This window comes from Melitaea cinxia, chromosome 15 (genome assembly GCF_905220565.1).
Source record: "Melitaea cinxia chromosome 15, ilMelCinx1.1, whole genome shotgun sequence".
Classification (NCBI taxonomy): domain Eukaryota; kingdom Metazoa; phylum Arthropoda; class Insecta; order Lepidoptera; family Nymphalidae; genus Melitaea; species Melitaea cinxia.
The window spans coordinates 8,166,732-8,182,731 of record NC_059408.1 but is presented as its reverse complement, the minus strand read 5'-3'; the positions used below and the strand labels follow the sequence as shown (position 1 = coordinate 8,182,731).

At 31.8% G+C, this 16,000-nt stretch overlaps 2 protein-coding genes and 1 long non-coding RNA gene across 3 annotated transcripts; 1 reads left to right on the top strand and 2 right to left on the bottom strand.

Annotated features, from left to right (window-relative positions):
• The first annotated feature begins 614 nt into the window (after positions 1 to 614).
• Positions 615 to 4,275, top strand: LOC123660095 (calcyclin-binding protein). Its single transcript, XM_045595203.1, has 5 exons — positions 615 to 870; positions 953 to 1,166; positions 1,845 to 2,051; positions 3,073 to 3,235; positions 3,985 to 4,275. Exons 1-5 carry the CDS (start codon positions 847 to 849, stop codon positions 4,073 to 4,075), a joined length of 699 nt encoding a protein of 232 aa, XP_045451159.1. The 5' UTR covers positions 615 to 846; the 3' UTR covers positions 4,076 to 4,275.
• A 1,995-nt stretch (positions 4,276 to 6,270) lies between these two features.
• On the bottom strand, positions 6,271 to 8,065 carry LOC123660348. The gene is made up of 5 exons (XR_006744172.1): positions 7,760 to 8,065; positions 7,344 to 7,562; positions 7,082 to 7,243; positions 6,830 to 6,993; positions 6,271 to 6,718 (listed from the first exon to the last, which is right to left on the bottom strand). It is a non-coding gene; the product is annotated as an uncharacterized LOC123660348 (long non-coding RNA).
• Positions 8,066 to 10,827: 2,762 nt separating this feature from the next.
• LOC123660654 (uncharacterized protein MAL13P1.304-like) lies at positions 10,828 to 13,312 on the bottom strand. The gene is made up of 2 exons (XM_045595709.1): positions 11,115 to 13,312; positions 10,828 to 11,002 (listed from the first exon to the last, which is right to left on the bottom strand). Exons 1-2 carry the CDS (start codon positions 13,310 to 13,312, stop codon positions 10,957 to 10,959), a joined length of 2,244 nt encoding a protein of 747 aa, XP_045451665.1. The 3' UTR covers positions 10,828 to 10,956.
• Between the last annotated feature and the right edge of the window lie 2,688 nt (positions 13,313 to 16,000).

Here is a 16,000-nt window from a genome sequence, read left to right as displayed (position 1 = left end):
AAAAGAAAAATAATAAATAGTTAAATAATAATAAAGAACGAACAAAAACCTTATTTCACATTCCATTCCATCATTGTTTTCCAAAATACAACAAAATTATAAACACTATTTTTATTTGCAAGGTGCATTCAGTAATAATGTAAAGTACAATAAACGGTCATAAATTACAAATTGAATCTGTCTCTTTTATACAATTACGAGTGTAATAATTTCGCTACCTTGAAATTAACGATAACGGTATAAATATGTAATGTTAAATATAACTAACTGAAGTAATACTAGTAAAAAATATACCGGTATAATGACTCCAAAATAACCTTGTTTAAGATATATCGTTATTCCATAAATATAATGTTATGTCTTCCGAAATAAATTAACGTTACCGAATTTTTAACGATATTCCAAGTCCTGAAAAATTCCTATTAATTAAAAATAAAGTTTTTATTCATATCTTAAACTTACGAAAAACAGCAAGTTATAATCAAGTTAGAATGGTAACCCAAGTAATGTAGAATATTCTAGATTTTATATTATAAAAGTTTTTAAGCCAAAGTGAATTTCTAGCTAGCTACATAAATACTAATCTGTGATTTCTAGAAGCAATCGTTGGCTGTCTGACAACTAAAGAACTAAACTGTCATTGTCGAACGGAATTGTTGTTAATGTTAACCTATTGCTATTCGCCGCGAATGTACCAATTGCGCATTTTGAAATTTTAATACACATCTCATAAGAATTAGAGCCTTGTAAGATATATACATTGTCTAATAAATACTTTACATCGTATACACAATCAGTGAGAGTTTGCAGTTGTTTTAAAATACATCAAATAAAACTAGTGTCACCATGTCTGCAACAAAAATTACCGAGGTATTGTATTCACAAACAATTATTATATTTATAGTAGCGTGTTTACATTTATATACATAAATATACATGTTTTTTTTTATAGCTGCGCAGTGATATTGATGAATTAAACCAATTACTTAAACAAGCAAAACGCAAGAAAGTTCAGGATATTCTCTCGTTGGAGATACGCAAACTCGAAACTGAATTAATCTCTTTAAAAGAAAGTGACAAGGACGAGAATGCTATGGATGTAACACCTACACCTACTACATCGTCACAATCACAAAAGAGATATCAGATAAAATTAAATGGATATGGTAAAGTTACAATTTTAGTTTTGATTTATGGCCGAGGATATTCGGACTAGTGTCCGAATATCCTCAGTGCACCTCACGCTAGTACGTGACTCGGGCGGTAATCTTGCGTGACTGGTACATTTTCAAAAAATAAAGAAATCCAATAGTTCTAACCTCTAAATCAGACAATTCAACGGCATAATTTCATTCTCTGACGTCTCCGGCGCTTTGGAAAGTGCAGCCCCTTCGCCTTTGTGTTATAAAATACAGACACCCACGCTCACCCGGTTGCCTGTTTGTTACGGCGGGCGGGGACTGTCCACCCTCCGGGCCTCCGGCTTCTAAAGAACACTGTAGGGGTATTCAGCGTGATTAAATTACGGAAACAGAACCACAATAGATTTGAAACTATACTTAATGCCAGTCACGCTAGTCACCCTAAATTAGCGCTAGAGTTACACTAGTGTCCGAATATCCTTATCATTGATTTATATGTTCTTATAGTTATGTTCATCTATTTGTATAGTTACGTTACAAGTAATTAGAACATTTTTTTGGAGTTTACTACTTAAGAATCTATTTTTAAATAAGACCCCATTATGAGAAATATGAGGAGTAAAATCTACGCATGCAGTCATATACGTCGCACGTATGCAGTCATACGTCGGAACTGACATACATATTTTTTTTTAATTTTAGGATGGGATCAATCAGATAAATATGTCAAAGTATTTGTTACACTCAAAAATGTGCATAATATACCCAAGGAACAGGTCTACTGTAAGCTGACTGACAAATCGATGGAGTTACATGTTGATAATCTGGAAAACAAAGATTATTTGCTTGTTATTAACAAACTGCTTCATACCATTAATGTTGGAGAAAGTCATTGGAAACAGAAAACAGGTACATATCAATTCTAATAAAATTTGCACAGTGCAATATGAACTTACATGAAAAGAATTCTTTCATCATTCATCCGTTCAATTGATTACTTTATTGCTTCCATACAACCTCTCTGGTGTAGTGGTATATGTAGACGCCTAAGCATCAGCGGCTGTGAAATTGATTCCTGTTTGAAGTTGATATTTGTATTCGTTCAAAGAACAAACCTTGTCTGTGCTTTTGTCCTTGTGTGTCTTCCCCACTGTGCGTCGGAAAGTAAGTTTAGCTTTTGGTTCCAGTAATTATAGACAACCTAATAGTGATTGTCACCCGTAGTAGAAAAAATGTGTGCCAACCGCAGTGGTGGCATAGCGTAGTAAATTAGGCTTCCACTTTTCTCCTACATGGAGAAAGAGTTTTAGGCTGAATTAATCGGAATCTATTGGTCTTATAAAGAATAAAATTAAATAAGCGTCTGTAATGTTTTAATTCTATTTAATTGTTGAATTCTAAATTTAGCATGTATTGTATACAGTTTTTAAAATTTTTTCAGAAATTTTTATTGTGTTATATTTTTTCTCATTTTGGTGGTAATCCTAGTAAACAGATATAATAGAATAGTATTTTTCCCTCTATAATTATATTTCTTTACAGTTATTTTTTCTTCACATTAAATCTTTATTTTCTTAGTATTAAATTTAGGTAATTAACAATTATTGACTTTTGTAATAATAAGTTTGCATTTTGGACACTACTTTATGCACATACAAAATATTGTATATATATATTGTTTTGCTTTTTTCTTAATTAGTATTATGTTGTGTTGTTTCTTTCCTAAACATAATATAGTCAAGTTTAAAAAAGAAGTTTTGGATTAGAAACTTATAAGAATTACAGTTATATTATCAAAGTAGTGTAAATAAATGTTAGTAAAACCAATCACTTACAAAACTATTTGAAAAAATTTCCTATCGTTGTCAGTAAATATTAAATATATATCACTCCTCACCAGTTCACATTACTAGCATTTGTATATTTTCAGATATGGTGGTTATTTTCCTGGCTAAATCACAACAGAATGTTAAGTGGTCACACATGACTGAACTTGAAAAGAAATTTGAAGACCAACGCAATAACAGATATAAGCCTACAGAGTCTGAAAAGGCAGATCCACAGGAGTCCATAATGAGTCTTATGAGAAACATGTAAGTTTAAATAAATAATCGTGCGTCCTCGCAAATGTAAAAAATATAGACCTAAATTACATTGACAAGTAACACAACATAGGTATTCGATAAAACAGTTACTTGAAGACATATTATTAGAGATTTAAAACGTGCTTGTCATATCTTAAACAAATTTAAAAGATACCACAAGGATAATGCCAACTTTCGATTAAAAAAGGAATCATCACAAATGTTACACCTAGTAAGTTATGAGGTAACACAAAAAAATTGTGGAATTGACTTCTTTTTTTTCGAAGTCGGTTAAAAATATATCGTTTATTTACCGTGTTATGCCAAAAAATATTCTTTTTAATCTATATCTATAGGAATAAATAACATTGGAGTGTCTGTTTGTAATATTAAAATAATTTATTGAATTAATAATTTTTGTTTGTCTGTTTGTTCCGGCTAATATCTGAAATGGCTGGACCGATTTTGACGAAACTTTCACTGGCAGATAGCTGATGTAATCAGGAGTAACTTAGACTACTTTAATATTAGTTTTTTTTTACAACTGCAAACTGAACAATAATTATTTTGTTAAATTCCACACGGACGAAGTCGCGGTCCCAGCTAGTTATATAATAAATTTTAATTTTTCATTACTTACGTAACTTATTACCTACTTTTCAAAAATACTACTTATCCTAATTTATGTATTTAAAACATTTTTTTTTAATATATATTAAAAAAAGTTATTATTAAATGTTCTTTTTCTCATTCTGTAGGTATGAAACTGGTGATGATGACATGAAGAGAATGATTTCAAAAGCCTGGTATGAAGGTCAGCAAAAAAAGAAAGATACATTAGAAATGTAATAAGTCTTAATTTGATTTACTTAGGTGTTATTTATAAGTTACTACACTTTATACTAATTTTTTCAATACTGAACAAATTAAACGCTTCACACTAAATTGTATAATTTAGTGTGAAGCGTTTAATTTTTATAAGTTCAAGTATACTGTACTAGCGTTAATGTTATAGGTGTTATTATGCAATAAAATACATTTATTTTAAACGTGTGTTTTATTTAATGAATTTGATGATAAGATGATTAAAGATACGTCATCTTATATTTGTATACATTTTGCTATTTATAAGATTAATAAAAAGCATAATATTATCTATATTATATATAATAAAATGGTAGGAAAGTCAAAACTGTACATTGAATATTTTTTTAAAAGAATACTTGGGGTGTGATCTACTATCGATACCGAAGCCAAAAATATAGTTTTTAGAATTTTTGTGTCTGTTTTTCTGTTTGTCTGTATGTATGTCCGGGATAAACTCAAAAAGTACTGCATGGATTTACTTCAACTTCAAATTTGGCACGAATATTATTAAGAAGTAAGGTCATATAGGCTACATATTATCACGCTATCACCTATGGGGAACGAGCAGTGAACCTTTATTTCTTCAATGCATTCTGTAACAACGTGTAATCTAACGACGCATATTTGAATGTCGTTATTATGTTCATAACTATGCTATGAGCTAGCTTCATACTATAAATAAAGACATTCTGTAGTATATTTAGTATCAGCATTGCATCCGTGCGAAGCCGGTTCGGGTCGCTAGTCTAATCTATATTTTGTGTGCATATCGGGTAGGTCTGAGAATCGAACAACATTTATTTTTCATACCCCTAAGTTATAAAGCGGGGTTGAGAAGTTTAATAAAATATATGGCAAAACAACGTTTGCAGGGTCAGCTAGTATCTCTCTAAAGCTCGTTCAATATTTCGGCGTCTATCACGTAACTTATAATTATTTATCTTTCTATCGAATTGTATCCTGGCGTCATTTGAAAGATACTGTGACATCATTTATTCTCAAGCTCTCATTTAATATTGAGTATTCTTTCCCTTTCGTATGAATATCGAGTCGATGACTATTTTTATGATGATCATTTTTCGATGTTGCTTTTTCAGACATTACTCTTAAATAATCAGCTTTGTCGTCTAGATGTTTCACGTAACATTAATTTGAAGTCTCGAATACCTCTACTATACCTATAATTTAATTAACTACCTACTCTAATGTAATCGTTGGGATCTTTTTCGATTTTCAGTGTAAGATTTCAGAAAGTTACGTACCTATATTACGTCTTACTTTATTTCGTTAATATTTAGTATTACGGTCGTTATAAGTGTCACAATATCTTCTTTTTTTAGGGTTCCGTACCTCAAAAGGAAAAAATGAAACTATGATAGGATCACTTTGTTGTTCGTCTGTCTGTCAAGACCCTTTTTCTCGGGAACGCGTGGAGATATCAAGCTGAAATTCATATCAAATATACAGCCGTTTATGCTGCAAATTTTCGACACGCAAGGAAATCAAAAATTTAAAACCTACATAGTAGCTACTTTCCGTGAACTCAGAATCACTGCTAATAGGACGCGTACTTGTAATTGTGTCGATAAACATTTAGTTGATGTAAATGAATAAATCTTGTAAAGGTAGTCCGTGTCTTATTCTTTTTTTTTAAATAAAATTCTCTTTCACTTCTGATTTCTAAGATCAGAATTCAGAAGCTCAGAATCATGGAGCATAGAGCTTTTTTTGTATAAAAATTACATTATTGTCTCTCATTAATTATGAACAATATTATGCATATTTTGATATGGTTTTATTAATTTTTTTTTCAATAAAAATCATAAAAACACCACATTACTGTTTTTAATGATGCTTACAATATGTTTCTTCACATAATTTATAATTATAAATACAACTTTTCTCAAAGTAAATTAAGAGTCAGTAAATAGTACTAAAATTATCAGAAATATATTATCCATATTATTAGACTATCTGTTAATTATTTAATTAACAATGAGACAATATAAACGTGGCCTTTGCATTGTGACTACTATACAGGTTTACTGGCGAAGTGGTGAATTAGTATCAATATTGAGTGATAGTTAGTAGAAATGAAAGATCAAAATTTGCTAGATTTAACGACATAGTAGTAAAATAAATAAAAAACAATTAAAATATCATATTTTTTTATTTCATAAAATTGCTTTATAAATGTATTTACATTATTTACAAGTTCATTTGCATACAGTTAGATAATTACAAAAAAAATCTGCTACCTAAAACACATATCTATTGACTTACAAGATGATTTGGAATTTTTCAAAGGTAATGTAGATACTTTCTTTCTTTTCACACTACTACTAAAAGATGTACTTGATGCTTGTTTTTACTTCAGGTGTCACAGTTCTAGATGGAGCCTCGATTTAGGTGAATCTTTAAGTTTATTTTCAATTTTCACCGAATGTGTAATAGTATGAGATTTTTATTTATATTAAAAGAAATGAAAGAAAATATATCGTACCTATAGTATACGTCAGTTCCTTTACATGAAATAGTCGCTTGCAGAGTTTCCATATACATTTTTATATCTTCTATAGATGATGTAGTATCAATAACAATTTCTGGTTGTTGAGAGAAAGAAACCTGTTGTATCAGAAATGATTATGTGAGCAAAACTTAATAAATTTTATAAAATGCTCTGTACGCATTATGAATAGATAAAATTATTCAAAAAAGCATGAGAAAATTATTTACCTTCACTGAAAGATTATTGGAAATAGTAAAATTCATATCTTATATAATATCAACTCTTCATCACAAGCAAAATAACACCATCCTTGGATCAGTATTGAGTGAAAATGAGCATGGATCTCTTCTAGTGTAACACATGATGGTGGAGACATGTTCGAGATAATGACCTAATGTTGAAATTGATGTACAAGAAAATATTAAAATCTCGCAAATCTATAACAATATGATAAACATAACAATATCTAAGTCTTTTACATTATTAGCTGTTACAATCTCTGGTGATTCCATATGATGGGGTCCTGCTGGTTGAGAATCTTCTTTTAAATTGTTACCTTGAACGATTTTTAACAAGGGTTGTGTATAATCCAGGTTTTCGATTGGTCAGTTATTAATGTCATTTTGCACTATTGGAACTTGCTGTAACAAAAAAAAAAAACAACTTTTAAGTAAAGTAAACAGATTTGATATTTCTTATATTTCAATATCATCTAAAAATAATAAATTTTGGCATTCAAACCTCTTCAGAAATGTCCTTTTCCAAATCGTGAGGGTTTATTGGAATGACATTGTCATTCAAAAGAGTCCACCTTTCGCGAGGGATGATAATTTCAGCTCCATTAATAATCAATCGATCAATTTTCTTAATATCTTCTTCGCGAAAGTGCTTCTCACACAAACTGATTTGGAGTCAATTGTTGTGATAAAGCTTTTACCCATTTTCCCTCAATACGTTATTCTGAAAGTGAATGAATAAATTTTGAGAATGTAATTACTTGCAAATCTTGTAATTAACCTTAATTTCAACAATTTCTTAAAAGTTCAATAAAGATTAATTTATTTAAAAAAACATAATTAACTAAGCAAATAATAATTTTACATATTCAATATTCCAATGTACAGCTATGAATCAATAACGTATGAAGATATTATTACCTTTGGTAGTTTGGTACTTTGAATAAAGATGATTGACGCAAATTGTTTTTCAGTAATTCATTCTATTTTAGCGATCAGATGCTAAATCTCTTTTACATCCACGCACAATACAATGTTTCACCATTTTGTAATGTTTCTTTTGGTCAAAAATTAAAAAATTACGGAGCACGATTATTTTCTCACAAATACCGCAAAGAAAATTTGTAAACATTGTTTACAAAATACATTATTCAACTAACTTCATTTACTTGTACTCATAAGCACATGACATAAACAGCTAACTTCACAGAGGCAACTTACCGTCAGCAGCGCAGACTGGTGGCTGAAACAAGTTTTTAGGGACAGGCGGGCTATGCTTTATAGTACCTACGTAGCGATCGGTCTCCTTTTCTCTATGCTCCATGCTTTAGTACGTAGCGATCGTTCTCCTGTTCTCTATGCTCCATGCTCAGAATCTTGAAATTTAGTACGAAGCAACGTCTTATAGCACAGATAAAGGAAAAATTGCGAAAAGCATAGATTTTTAGTTACATCATATTACAAAATTATTTTTAATAATTTGATATGATGATGGATGATGGATTGATATAATCAAGTATGGTAAGGCATACTGGATCAGGACCCGGTCCGGTCCAGATAAGGATAGCCTGATGTAAAATATAATCAAGTATGGTGAGGCATACTGGAACAGGGCTCGGTCCGGTGCAGGTAATGTGCGAAATTGTGCCTTTTAAAAAGTTACTCAGTGTGATAAGCATTTCAAGTGACTGAAATAAAAAAATAATTTACGTTAAACATCTTAATAATAATGCATATCTTCATAACCACGCGGACGTAGTCGCGGGCAACAGTTAGTGTATTATAAAACAAAGTCCCCAAAACTGTACTTCGACTCTGTCGAGACCTGGGCTGTTCTGGACTGTCTGCAGATATGTCTTATCGACTGGCGATATATCGAGGTACTGAGATGTATCTACGACGCGGCCACGATGCCCGTTCATGTCCAGGACCAGAGAACAAGACCAATTTCCCTCCGGCGTGGGGTAAGACAGGGAGATGTAATATCACCAAAACTGGTTACCACTACGCTGGAGGATGTCTTTAAGACCTTGGATTGGGGGAACGAGGCATCAACGTCAACGGTGAAATACATCTTTACTCTTTTTAGAGTATATCGAGACATATTGCGATTAAACATCTATTACTTATATTAGCTTTGCTAAACTAATAAGACAAAGCACAGCTGTGAAATTTGCATTATTACCTATCATTTACTTCTTTAGCAGCTCAACAGCATATTTACCGTGTGTATTACCCAATACAAACCTGGTAAGAAAGAAAAATTGGTCCAGAACAGTGGAATTGGGAGTCAAAAAATAATATAAGCCAATAATAACTTTATTACCACCAGCACCCAATGATATACTGAACACAATATTTTCTACTTAATATTACAAAAGCTTGTGGTGGCAAATGTGGATGCAACAAAAATGGATTAAGATGTTCAAGAGAAGGATAGAGATGTTCAAGAGAAAGAAGTTCCGAAAGAGAACATACATACATATAATCAGGCCTCTTTCCCGTAGAGGTAGGCAGAGACCACTTCTTTCCACTTGCTACGATCCTTACAAACTTCTTTCGCTTCGTTCACTTTCATTATTCCCTTCATACATGCTCTTCGGTTTAGGGTACTCTTGACCTGGCCTTTTTTCAAGACGTCCCTTATTTGGTCTCGGAACGTCCACCTAGGTCTACCGCTTCCAACCCTTCCATCCACACTTGCCTTATACACTTTTTTCGTCAATCGTTCTTCACTCATTCTCTCGACATGACCAAACCATCTGAGCATACCTTTCTCAATTTTTGTGACTACATCTTCTTTCAGACCACAACGTTTCCTTATCTTACCATTTCTTATCCTGTCACTCAGTTTAACTCCTATCATACTTCTTAACGCTCTCATCTCAACTGCATTTATTCTGCTTTCATGTTTTTTCTGCCATACCCAACTTTCACTTCCTTTGCATGGAGCTTTGCACTTATTTATGAGCAGTCGGAAGGTGTCTAACAAGGCTCGTTTGGCTGTGCATGAGAGGGTGTTGGTTCCGACACTCAGAAAGAGAAGTTCAAGAGAGATCAGAGAGAGTCAACCAATGATGAAAATGATGAAGATATCGATTTAAATATAGGAATAAGTTCATTCGATGTTTTGTACGCAAGTATTAATGATATAGAAACTAAAGATATCGACAATGAATGACAAAAAAATATTATACTACAACTTTTTTTTATTGTAATAAAAAATTATTCATTCTTAAATAAATAAAAACCTCATTACATATCATGGATTATGCCTAAGGGGGAAACCATTTAAAAAAAACGGGCCTTGCATTCTACTTCGAAGGTGGTGAGGAAACGAGTGCATCATCATAATCTAGTCGCTTTCTCAGCGCTCTACTACGAAAACGGTTAATTTTACAGAAAAATTGTATGAAGCGTTTTTGTAGATAATTTTACGACAAACAATTTTTATAATGACCTTAGAGCAATAGATCGCGAGATATTCGCAAAAACTGACTCGCGACATTTTGACTTTTATAACTTTTTTAGCCAGCTCGATATCGATGTTGATTTTTCACATCTTCGTTACAACGAAGTAATAAAGGTAAATATAAAAATTCAGCTCACTAGGAATTTTTCCCCCGATTGGGGTTTAAAATGCCTAAAATGACTGGACTAATATATCGTTTAAAATATATCTAATAGCAATGTGATAAAATTTTATGAGATTTAGACTAAATTAATTATTTAATTATTTTCTTACTTATACTCCTGCTTTACATTAACTTCTCCAACTTTAACCAAACAGAGAACTTTAATAACGAAGAAGTTTAATTTCACATTCCAAATACATTTATTCAAAAATTAATGCAGAATTTAGACAGTTAATATAAACCGGTAGGTATCTCGAATCTCGTCAGATCTTTCAACAGCTGATTAAGATCGTTAAAATTTATGATTTCAAAAAGTCTATTTCATAAGAGAGTAAATAACGAACAAACACAATTTTACAACGTATTTATTTTTATTTTGTTTTGCATAAATATTTTAAGACTAAGCGGAGATTAACATTTTAAAAATCCTTTCGTAAATTTTTCCATCGTATTAATTTTATATCAAGTCGTGAGAAAACATATTCAATCACTTTTTAAATATTCTGCAGGTGTCTTGCACGCGAAAATCCTGAAAGAAATGATATAAATTATTGTTTCAAATTGGAAATAAACAAGAAACATTTAAATGCTAATGTAAGATTTTTGAAGATACGAAAAGTGTTATTGAATTTTTTACCTACCTATTTTTTCCTTTGTTATTTTTGGGAAATTGTATAATAATGCTAATTAAATATACAAACTGTAGCGCGTAAAATAGATATTGCCATTTGATTTCAAAGACACTATTTCCATACAGAATTTTATATGTCCTAGGTTGTTTCCGTCTGAAAATGTTTATCGTAAAATAGCGAATTTCATTTGTCGGATAAATTCGTCGCATATTGATAGACTTATCTTCCTGGCTTGGTTTAGTTGATCTTCTTTCATCGTTAAGTTTTTGGGTTACTTGTAGATTATTTGCAGCACAATTTTCATTACTGCGTGATCTTTGGTTAATAACATAATCAGTACTTATTCTTGCAATTCGTATATTACTTCTTGATGATATCATGTTTGCTTTTATTCTAGATATCGTCCTATCGCGACCTTCCCGTACCCTGAGTCGATTTTTTAAGCTATGTCGTATATTGTTAAACATAGAAATGTTGTCATCTTTTATATCACGTTTATTGTGCGTGCTGACTTTAGGTGATTGTCGTTGTCTAGACACAATATTATCAATACGGAATCCTACATCTATTAATTTTGGTCTATTTTCATCGCTTTCAATTACATCTGAAGCTAAACTAAAGGTTAGGCGATTACTTCTCGAAATTCTGTCTGAGGCATTATCAAAGTTTTGCTGGATTCTTCGTGATCTTCTTATCTGGTATCGTACTTGATAATGTTCTATCGAGAAATTATCTCGAGATCTTCTTCCGTTATCTCTTTCTAAAAATCGTCTAGTAAAACTGCGCCAAAGACTAAGCCTATTTTTCTGAACATTTCTTTGACCGTTGTTATTTCTGAACTCAAATATACTCATACGTCTGTTTGTTTTTTCAAAGTTAAAACTTTCTCGGTTACCACTGATACGTCTGTTTTTATTATCGTTATGTTCTGAAATTATTCTATTTTTCATGTCTCTATTATACCTGACATTGTAGTTATCATTTTTTCTGTCAAATTGAATTTTAGTATCAATTGAAATATATCGTGTCGTATACCTTTCTGCAGAAAAAGTACGTCTAAGGCCGTTTACATCTTCCCTTTTACGATGTATATCAAACTGTTCAATGTTTTGTCGGTATTTTCGTATTCTTGACATTTCGTCGCGCTTAGTTCGTACATAATCCCTAAATCTAGATGCTTCACGTAGTTTTAGTTTTATGTCACGAGTACCTCTGCCTACTTCATTTACCTCTCTGTTGTAGACACGTTCATGTCTCTTTCGATTTTCTGTCAATGAATTAAAATAATCTACATCGCGAGTAAGTAAGCGTCTGCTAATTTCCTTCGAAACTCTTTTGCTGTAATTTATATTCATTTTATCCTTGTTTGCCTTATCACGGCTGGTAATAGTACGTAATTCATTTTGAGATAATTGCTTACCTAAATTGCGATGTGTATTAAATTCTGAAAAACGATTCGCAGCAAATTGATTAAAGGTAGTCTCTTTGCCAGTCATTATTTTTCTAATATTTTGTAAGTTAGCTTTGCGGTAAGCATTTCTGTCTAATACCAACTTTTGTGGTAATACTTTCCTTTCTGTATATCTATTATAGTCCCTATAATAATAATCCCTTAAGCTGTCTGTATTGGCATGACGTTTAGGCTTGCGTTCGACGTGTTCAAGTAAGTCACGTTTTCGTCCATTTCTATCATCATGGTAGTTATAATTGAATCCGCTTATACGTCTATCTTCATAACGATTTGTGTAAGCTACATTTTTTCTATTACTATAACGAATTGAGAAACCTATAAATTTTTTATAAATGTTGTTCAGGAAATCAGATTCATAAACAAAAATTCTGTCCCTAAAATGTCCTACAATCTCTTCCGAAGAACTGGTTAAAATTCTGTTTAGATTCCTTCTAAAAGTTTTACGATTTTCGTCGTATTTTGAACGTGATTCTACGTGCCCTATTTTCTGACGTTCTGTTAGCTGAGCTAATTCAAGGTTCCTTATTATAAAGTTTCGATTTTTCTCAGGCGTGGTTAACGTTCGTATTCCATACAACAATCGTTGTTGTCGATGTGGTGTAGATGCGAGGAAATCGGTGTTAAATATCAAGTAAGGTGACGAATAGTTACAGCTTCCGTAAGACCCATCTATAAGATTGCGATCAGATGTTGTGATATGTAGTAGGGCAAACACAGAAAATAGAAGTAAAATCATTTTATACGTATTAAATTCACACAGTTGTTGGTGGTAGTGTTACTTTCTACACTTGTTCTGTAAAACGATCCTTTTATACTGATACTGTAGAACACCCGCCATGTCCTTTTATACTAAATCGAGAGCTATTCCGATGAAAACGCTATTACGCGCTAGAACGAATTCAATTTCCGAATAACCTTTAAGTATAATAGATTTATGTGGGTACGTCACATGGATACTCTTAAATTTCGTTATATCACAATATTGCCTGAATCTGTAACTATAGTAATTTTAAGGTATTTACGTAAGTGTAAGTATTTAAACATAAAATTAATAAAAAGTTTAAAGAATATTTTGACTTTTACTCTCTTGAAAAAGGTATTTGGTATAAAACGATCCAGTGTCAGCCTCCTCGTATTCCATGGTTTGCTAAGATGAATATGAGACTGACTCTTGTTGTAACGGCACTAAGACTAAGGTGCGGACACATTCCTCTAAATAAATTCGCATATTTAATTAAAAAAGTAGACACGCCAAATTGCGAAGTATGTAATTATATAGAAGACGTACAACATGTTTTGACGGAATGCGTCAGTTACAAACGGAACAGACGAGATTTGGTGTCCGAGTTAGGCGTGAATTTATTGGAAGTCGGCTTGTTCAATCAGATCTTCTCTGAACCAAGTTCCCAATGTGCCAAATTTATACTAGAGTTTGTATTTAGTAGTATTAAGTTTAGATCTAGTAATAACTTAGTACCTATTATAATGTAGTTGATTTAAAAATGTTAAAATTGTTAGTTTTAGTATAGGATAAGTATAGTACAGGACTATCATGTACATATGTTTAAAAGTCCCTAATAAAGATATTAAAAAAAAGTGTAAGTATTTAAAATTAAGGTAGTAACATGTAAATTATTGTATTTAGTACCTACCTAAGTATTTTTAAAGACAATTTCTGACTTTTATTTTTGCGGCATGATTTTCTTATTGTATTAGTTACTGCTTACTTAATATATAGGTATAGGTAAACATATAATATAAGTTCATAATTCGTAACTCATAAAATATTATCAATTAAGACATTGAGGCTAGAGACTTAAGCGTTGTAATAAATCAAAATCTTAGAATCAAAGAGCATATCCTTAAAACTGTGCGCAGCTGCTTCTACAGATTGAAGTTTTTATTTCTGACTAGCTGTGCTCGCGACTTCGTCTGCGTGGAAATAACAAAAAAGTTATTGTTCAGTTCGCAGAGTTATAAAATAAATAAAATTCTAAAATGCAAGTAGCCTAAGTTATTCTTTACTACATCAGCTATCTGCCAGTGAATATCCCATCAACATCGGTCTAGCCGTTTCGGAGATTAGCCGAAAAAAAAAACAGACAGACAGACAAAAACTGTAAAAAATGTTACTTTGGTATATGTACCTAACATGTATACATCCATACGCATTTAGTAAAAAGTCTCTCCAATTTTATTTATTTGTATAGATTAGGCCTTTATAGCGTCTGATATACATTTTAGTCTATTTTGTTAAAATGAAATTATGCTGACGTTGTGATAGGCCCTAGATTACAAAAATGAACGAAAAACATGGTACAACGTGTACCTACAAAATGTCTGTGCTCGGTATCGGAGTCAACTACATTTTGCTACATTGTTGTTTGGTATTGTTAAAAGTAATGTAGGTACCTAAATGCCTTTTTTGAAACTAAATTGGGCAAATGATTTTAATACGACTTATAAGACCAGAGCTTCTTATTCTACGACAAAAGTATGAAATGGTATCCTACCGTCACTGAGGAATTTAGCATCGGCTGTAAATTTTAAACCCATATACAAAAAACTCCTAATTAACAAATTAAATTAATTAAACAGATACGGAACTTGTAAGAACCAATAAATTATAAAGAACCCACGCTACAAAAGGAACTCTCCATCTGCAATAAAAATAAATACTCGTACACATCACTATACGATATATCGATGTATAAGTATATCCAAACAATACCCTTCGTTATGTCGTATTCGTATCGATGTATCGCATTAATAAACTATGACAACATTTTGTTTATAATTAAATTTATGTGGATCATATTACTTAATATACGGCTGACAGCCGTCGGGGTTTCCGCGGATTTATCCTAGTTTGGAAGACATCCGGGAAGCGTCCGAGCGGGGTTTCAAATTGTAGTTCGGGTTGGACTACAATAAAAGTCATGGTTTTCCGTTCAGATCCCGTTCCCTTAATTTATGTAAATAAAAGATATAGGAGATAACTGCAATACAAACTTTGGGGGAATAGAACGACAACGAGTCAATATCTTCAATGTCTTCTATAAGCTAAAACAAAATCTGAACTCTAACCTGGTTGGTGTTGGTTGTTCTGCACACGTTATTAACAACGCCATACATCATGGATGTATGGCGTTGTTTCTATGATTTTTTTTTTGCCTAAATCTCAGCGCAGAAGATAAGCTTTTAAATACTAATCAACTATGGTTACAATTCTTTAGAACACCAAATGTCCATTTACATTCAGAATTATTAAAAATAGCTCAATATTTTTTTTGCATCCCTGCGCATAATGCGCATGTTGAAAGAATATTTTTTCTCATGACGCAATAGTGGACAAAAGACGAAACGAAAGAAAACCGACTTCAATTACATCGACAAGTAATAGGTACAACGTAAGTAGACGAAA